The sequence below is a fragment of the Papaver somniferum genome, chromosome 1 (genome assembly GCF_003573695.1).
Source record: "Papaver somniferum cultivar HN1 chromosome 1, ASM357369v1, whole genome shotgun sequence".
In the NCBI taxonomy this organism is placed as follows: Eukaryota; Viridiplantae; Streptophyta; class Magnoliopsida; order Ranunculales; family Papaveraceae; genus Papaver; species Papaver somniferum.
The window spans coordinates 69314586-69322485 of NC_039358.1; the positions used below are offsets into that span (position 1 = coordinate 69314586).

Here is a 7900-nt window from a genome sequence, read left to right on the forward strand (position 1 = left end):
GTTCATTCAATTGGTAAATCCAGCCTTTGGTTGTTGATTGAAATTGATTGACACTTGGATGGTCTTTGGTACCATCCAAGTTATTTCTCATATTGATCCGGCTCACAGATTCCCATATGTTCGATTGCAGATTGATTTGAGCATTAGAGATATAACTCTTGGATATATTTTCCTTGATTGGGTATGACTGGCTAGTTGATTCTCTTGGAATTATATTAGAGTTAGTCCATACGGATTTCCTAAAAGAAATATTGGGTGTGGTTGTTAGACCCCCGCTTTTTCAGATCTTGTAATCCCTTGAACACTTAATGCATCTGATTCAGCCACTGTTGGGCATTCTCAAACTGAGATGACCTCAAACGAGACTGAATCGCATGATTACGAGTTTCCTTTTGCTTTTGATATATTTACCTTCAAAACAAAAAACTATGTGAGAAAGATTCAATTTTCTAATGTGTTTTGAGAAAGAAAAAAAAAAGATGCAAAACTTATGTATAGTCTAGAAGGGCACATGAGTAAACAAAAAGAGCGAAGTAAACAATGACTTCATTTCTTATCAAAATCACATGTTGAAGCAACACTTCCCTACAATTTGCTAAAATAGAATCTATAAGCAATTTTGTTTCTATATAAAAAAGAGGAATGATCTTTTCACACTTTTATTCTCACACTATCTCACACATTTAACATCGTTTTTGTGAATAAAAACTAAGTAGTAACAAGTTTGAAGCTAATTTTTTTGGGATATGTTCCTCTTGTAAAACTCGGCATATCTACTGAAAATGAGCACATTCTGAAATGTATAACATCATCATATACCGATCTTTATTTCAATGGTTAAATACCCGTTGATTTCAACGACTCATTTTCAATGTAGTAAATGGTGATGTTATACATTTCAGAATACGCTCATTTTTGGTGAGAACATAGATCTTTATAAGAGGAACATATCCCAAAATATTAGCTTCAAATTCGTAACTGTTTTTTTTTTATTCACAAAAATAATGTCCAATGTGTGAGATGTAGTGTGAAAATAAAAATGTGAGGGAATCCTCCTTCTATATAAAAAAACACAATCCACTTACTTGGCTTGCTCCTCCCCTTTGCATTCCACTTCCTTCGGTTTTTGGACTATGTTAACACATCTAAACTTAAAATATGTTAACAAAGAAATTTACTCAGCCCATCCATTGTTATCGTTTTTAGTCGGCCTCTTACCGTGCAAATGAATTTTATTTATTTTGGATGCTTATAACATGTTTTGATGCGCATTGGAGAACGGAGAACTCTCAATACTTGAGTATTTATTTAAGAGATTTTCTAAGAGAAGTTTGCACAATTTTATGCATATTTTTTCTACACACAATTTTACATAAGTATTGACAGTTAAATCTAATTTTCATAACATGCCATTCAAAACAATAAATATTGATGATAGGTTCATCGCTTTTCGACCTCTACTACCATAACAGTCATCTAGTGTTAGTTTTTATAACAATCGGTGTACATCATGTGTAATATTTCTTGGGCAATGGATAATGGAGGCCAAACTTTCATTCATATATTCTAACAGTTTATTTTTAAGAATTACAATGTAATATCTCTTGGGTAATGGATAATGGAGGCCAAACTTTCATTTATATATTCTAACAGTTTATTTTTAAGAATTATAATGAATTATCAAAAGTTCAGAATAACACAAAAGTTTCAATGCGACAGTTTTTTGGAAATTCATCAACTAGATACATTATATATTTTACCGTATCATGGAAGGTTCAAGATTAATAAAATGTCAAGCCCTTGAGGACACTGACGGACTTATAACTGGGCTAAAGGAGGCTTTAGTCCGGGTAGTCTTCCCAGTCCACAAGCCAAAAAAGAATAAATTCTACTCCACCAAGACTTCTAGCCCGGGCCTTATAAGAAAATTTAGCCTTCTTGGATCCATCCTTGCTTGAGGAGACCCTTATTTGTGAAATCCTCAATTTATATGTAGATGCTCGCGAATACACACACACAAACAAATCTAAGATAAAATCAGAGAGCTCTTGTACTCTTTGGATAGACCGCTTGTTGATGATTGGTTTTCTTCTTAGAAAACATTCCACCTATTAGTGGGATTAGTGGCTTCTTCTTCTTTTGCAAAGACGGGCTTCTCTCTAGTACATTACCAGCTTCACCAGGACTGCATATGACTTGAGTCAATGACGGAGGACTCGCAAACTTTACGTATCTCTTCTTTTGCAGCTCAAACTGCTCATCATCTTGTTCTTCTACATTAATTCTTTGTGTTTTTTCGACTTCAACATTTGTTGTTGGCTTAATATCGATGAACCTTATATCTTTGATATCCTCGGATTCTATCCATTGTTTCTCAATGAAATCATTTTCTATTACTTTCAATTTTTGAAGTTCTTTTCTTGTTTGTTCGAGTTCTTCTTGTAGTGAAGTAAGACTATTTGCCATTAACATTCCTTCTTCTCTTGCTTTTTGGAGGCTCTGCTTTGTCTCTTGTAGCTCAGCGGTTACGGTCCCAAGCTTGGACGAGCCATGATTAGTGCTGTCATTGTGGATTGTTGCAGCTGCACCCTGTAACTAATAACAATAAAGCCCAAACATTAGCTATCATCATTATTTCATAACAACTGCACTATTATCGGGGCTTCACCCCTTTGGATTTTGGGGGCTTCAATTGATTCCACTATCCAAAAAGTTGACATGGGGACCTAAAATATACCAGATGTCAAAAATACCCTTGCCCTAAAATAAACCAAAATCTCACTATTCACTTAAAAAAACAACCTAACATTCTCTTTTTCTTCTCATTCATAGATCATAGATCATGATGGAGATGATGATCATAATTTTATCATGGTGAACAAAAAAAAAGAAAAAAACAATTTATCATTCTCTTCTTCTCCTTCTCTTCTCATTCATACATCATGATTATGATCGTGATCATAATTTTATCATGATGAAGATGATTAAAAAAACTAAATTTATTATCTTCTCCTTCTCGTATAAATCATAAATCATTATGAAGGTGATGCTCATAATTTAATCATGATGGAGATGATGATCATAAAGAAAACCTAAATTTATTGTTATTCTTCCTCTTTTCTTCTTCTCCATCGCATCGCGATGAAAGTGATGATCATAAACAGGAAAAGAAAAACCATCATCAATTTTTGTTTTTGATAGCCAAAAAAACTCAATTCGGTTAAATTAGAGTTAAAAAATAAATAATTTTGAAAATATTTACGATTGGGAGTTCTTAGTTTTCCAACCGTAAGTCACATATTACGTATGAGAGAATAGGAAATCCTAGTCGTAATTTGGTTTACGGTTGGGGAAATTAAAATTTACATCTGTAAGATGATGTTTACGGTTATGAATTCCTAGACGTAAACAATTCTAATAATCACAGAAAAGAAAAAGAAAAATAGAGGTTGAGTATCGGTTAGGATTTCCCAACCGAAAATGCCTTTTTCGGCTAGGTTTCCCAACCGTAAGTTGAGCTTTCGGCTTGGGTTACTCTTTCTGATACTTACGAAAAAAGAGAAAAAAATCGGTCGGGAGTTCTTCATTTCCTGGCCGTGATTGTAATTTACGGCTGAGATCGTTTCAATTCTGAGCCGTAAACTGTTATTTGCGGCTGGGTCAACAATATTTTCCAACTGTAACTGCAAAAAAACCAGATTTTTCTCGATTTTTATCGGTATTGAATCAACAAAATTGTTATTGGGAGTCAAGTATGAGGTTTTTTTTAGTGTCTTTAAAAAATTCAAAATCTGTCTTATTGAATCTAAAAGGAAAAAGAGAATTTTTTTTTTATAAGACAATATTTTGATTTCCAGAAAATTAGTAGAATCATTAATCTTAAATTTGTACACTAATCGTCATTAGTTTAGTTAATCATAATTATCACTAATCAAGTTAGGTGTATTTTAGCCATTATTAAAAATGATTGGATATGGAGTTATAGAAGTTACTACTAGAAGTTATTTTCAATGATGTTATTTTCCATATTTAAATCCCAAGGCAGTGCAATTTGATTCCCACCCGCTTAAACAAAAGAACAATAAAAAGAAGAGAACGGTGTGAAGGGCGCATAAATTACACGTAAAAAGTAACAAAAGTCTGCAGCTTTACTAGCCACTAGGCGTTGTGGAGTAAGGATAGCTCAACCACAGGAATGTACTCAACTAGAAGCAACGTTATATTTTAAGTTTTTAACCAATTTTATTCTCATATAATCAGCAAAGTACTCGACCAAGATACACTTACATTACATGTTAGTTTTAAAGAAAAAAAAAAGATATACTTACATGTTTGTAAAAACGGCGAATGCTGCAAGGGGCTTGTCAATGGGCATAATCTCCCATAAACGAATGAGCCTAATTGGCTAGTTTATAGCTAGATAGATTTCCTTTGTACGCAGTATACTTAGGATATGAAGTATGTATTAATTTGCATGCTTTTCCATTGGTTTCATAATGTTTTCTGCGGTTTGGTTCATGAAAGTAATATCGAAATTCAATATATTACATGAACTAACTAAATTAGAAATGTTTGTTTTAATTAATTCCTATGTACATGTCCAAATATGATCAGCCAACTAACTATACGCCTCAAAACTTCAGCCGCATTAATTTTAAGAATCAGTACAATAAATCTCAAAAGATTGCTATATAGTTTATTGACAAATTAGATGTACAAACCTCTTTGAGTTTGTTGGCATAGACTTCACCAACTAAAACTCTCTCGCCAAATAACATGACAGCCTCTTTGACTGATCGGAATGGAGCACTGGTATCAATCTCTGATCGTGGTCTCCTCATGATAACCGTTGTTCCTTCATCACTACTAGAATCCATTGCTAATAGCTCTATAATAGCTATTGGAAAATATGCACTCTGGTGATCGATGATGATCGATACTTGTCTTGATTTGCTCTATATGTTTCAGATAAAAGTTTATATATATATAGGGAGAAGCTACATAAGAAAGAGAGAACAGGATTGAAAGGGAGAGATTTGTTAAGTTGTTTAAAATGAAAAGAGGAGTTTAGATATTAAAGAAGATCAAGATGGGGTTGGCAGAAGTTGGCTTCTTTTCTTCGCGTCCACTTCACTTGAATTCGTTAAAATCGGGCGGTGGAGATACTGTCTCTACTCATCCGAGGGTCTAGATTTAATAGGAAGTGTATATTTAACAAACGGTTAAAGGAACAAGACTAGTCACCTAATTCACTAAATTGACTTGTATCAAAATTAGTTCGCTTACTCTCTACATGGATTTATACTCCTAAGCAAAACAAATCCATTTTAAAGAGGGAGAAATACAAATAATGTTATATCCAGCCAGGAGCGAAACCAGAATCCAAGGTAAAAGGTGACAAAACAAAGGTAGAAAAATAATTATAAAAGCAACAAAGTTAATCGAGAAATAATCTTATGGAAATAATATGAAAATAGGATTTGAAAGCCAGTTGATAAGTGGGAGCAGCTGACCTCGTAGTTGGAGGCTTACCATTCTTTGTTACAAAATGGAAAATGCTAGAATTAGGACAATTAACATGGGCCAATCTTGGGACAACGAATCCAGGCCTTTGATCTTTCCTCTCTTCACCCCATTACCAATCTCGATGCTAGAGTCATTTTCCTCTCTACCGTTTAGATTGTGCCACGTCGTGTCCGAAGTCTGGACAAGCTCCCATTGTCCCAGTTGTAGCAAGGTCGGTTACAAAATGTAGTTGTGTTACTCACTGACACAGTAACACTGTGGTCAAATACATATTACGGTATTAAACATTTCGTATGATTAAGGAATCATCAGTAGAAAGTATACAGCAACAGAGTAAAAAGTTGGGGCCAACGAAAGGGAGCTATGGGTCTACTGTCTACACAACTTGGCGAAGTGTACACATCAAATGGGAGCTATAGTTAGTTTGGTGCAATGCGTGAGACAAAATACAAGAGATTGTTATATTGTTTACTTATTGGGGATGTTATTCACTAGTTAGTTATTAGTGCGCCTTAAAAAAAAACATGATGATATTTAAATCACATCAAAGTGTGATTATGAGGAAGTGGAAGAAGTTGCTTGGTCAATGTCGATAAATTCAAGTGTTAGAAGTTAGAACAGTTGAATAGTCTATTTCGGTTGCCTTATTCCTTTTTTGGGACACCTTACTGTGGGATTTAAAATGCCTAAATCCCAAGGATGTTTTTTTTATAAGCATTTAAGTTGCCTTTCACTATCCTAGTGTTGTTTACTTGTTGTATTGGCGTTGGTGGTGTTTGGTGATTGCTGAACCTTGGGTTTAAAGTCACGAGATCACTAGAGTAACGCCAAGCATAGCAAAGCCGGTGGAATAAGGTTAGTTTGTTTATTTCTCGTGCCATGTGGACGAGCAAATTAGATTTTACGCAATGATGGATGGACAAATGACTTGTTATATGTACAAAATAATAGTAAACATGATCTATTTCTTTAAACAATTTCTTTTTACACCAATATATTAAAATAGAGATTGAGAGTTTTTCACTGTGTACACCCTTAGTTTTTACAGAAAATGGACTATATAACCAAAATTGTGTGTTTCCTGGGCTAAATGGACAGTTAGGATTTAGCCTGGGTCAAATGGACATAGAAATATTTTTAATTGAAACTGACCCAATTACCCCTCTCCAGATCTCCACCATTTCCATTCTTTCTTCTTATGCTCTCGATCTTCTGTTTCTCCACCACCACCGTTTCAGTCATGGTTGTTGTTGCTTCTGTGAGATCGAGAATTGAGAGATTTGATGGGCAGAGAAGATGGTGGTCGACGTGATGGGTATGATGGCTAAGATCGAGAATCAGTAATGGGTTGACTCGAATTTGGATTATGAAATTGAGAGTTGCAGTGAATGAATGGAGTTAGGGTTTGCTTCTTCGGGTAAATCAGATGAAGAAATTGTGAATTGATAAGGGTTTCCGAAGATAGAGAGGATGAAATTAAGATGGGTTCGATCTGTGAATCCGCGATCTGAGAGCTTCCACAATTAAATTGATTCGAGACTGTGTAGTTGATGGGTTTAATGGCCGATTGAGTTCAAGAAGATGAAGTTGCAGAAATTGATATGTGACTGAACTTAGTTACAACAATGGAAGATTGAGAAGCAGATGGGATATAAGGAGGAGAAGCAGATGCTGCTGTTGAATCTGAAACGAAATTGTAATGGTTTTGAGGTTGGATCTGTGATGGCTTGCAGTGAGGTTATGAACTTGAAATTCAGGGTTTGACTCAACATAGGAAACGGGGGTTTGAAGCTGCTTCCGATTGAATGCAATGGTGGTGTTGAGCGTTAAAAATTTTCTTCCATCAATTTCACTGGTAAGTTTCTTGATCCTATTGGTTTAACTTTTGTAAAATCCATTTTAAAATTCATTGAATTTTGTTTGTATGTAATTAGTTTCATCTGGGTTAAGCTTGTGTAAAATCTGGATTGACCTGAAATTGCTTTTATCCATTTTATACTAGGATGAAACCAGTATCATCCTGTTTTGGATTGACCTGAAATTATTTTCATCCATGTTATACTAGGATGAAACCAGTATCATCCTGTTTTGGATTGACCTGAAATTATTTTCATCCATGTTATACTAGGATAAAACTAGTATCATCCTGTTTTGGATTGACCTAAAATTATTTTCATCCATGTTATACTAGGATGAAACTGGTTTCATCTAGTTATAGTCTGTGATATAATTACGTTTTCGTCAAAATACTCAGGATGAAAACTAGTTTCATATAATTTATTCATTGATATACCATTTTCGTCAGAATACTCAACTAGAAACCAATTTCATCTAGTTGTAAACTTTCATATAGCTGTATTTTCGCCAAATGTGC

General features: G+C 34.4%; 1 protein-coding gene across 3 annotated transcripts; it reads right to left on the reverse strand.

Annotated features, from left to right (window-relative positions):
* Nucleotides 1–1629: 1629 nt before the first annotated feature.
* Nucleotides 1630–5026, reverse strand: LOC113290180 (WEB family protein At1g75720-like). Of its 3 annotated transcripts, XM_026539736.1 has the most exons (3): nt 4722–5026; nt 3552–3683; nt 1630–2595 (listed from the first exon to the last, which is right to left on the reverse strand). In XM_026539736.1, exons 1-3 carry the CDS (start codon nt 4875–4877, stop codon nt 2038–2040), a joined length of 846 nt encoding a protein of 281 aa, XP_026395521.1. In that variant the 5' UTR covers nt 4878–5026; the 3' UTR covers nt 1630–2037. The 3 variants fall into 3 exon arrangements, with proteins under 3 accessions (XP_026395521.1, XP_026395535.1, XP_026395529.1); XM_026539750.1 differs by lacking the exon at nt 3552–3683 and having other exon boundaries at nt 1630–2589; XM_026539744.1 differs by lacking the exon at nt 3552–3683.
* Nucleotides 5027–7900: the final 2874 nt, after the last annotated feature.

What these genes read in the sequence shown, in the direction of transcription:
- LOC113290180 (XM_026539736.1), bottom strand. Translation starts at nt 4,877, where the DNA reads ATGGATTCTAGTAGTGATGAAGGAACAACGGTTATCATGAGGAGACCA. An exon ending in ATGCCAACAAACTCAAAGAG is followed by an intron (nt 3,684 to 4,721) that starts GTTTGTACATCT and finishes GTTTTTTTGCAG; the next exon opens with TTACAGTTGGAAAATATTGT. An exon ending in CGATTTTTTTCTCTTTTTTC is followed by an intron (nt 2,596 to 3,551) that starts GTAAGTATCAGA and finishes TATTGTTATTAG; the next exon opens with TTACAGGGTGCAGCTGCAAC.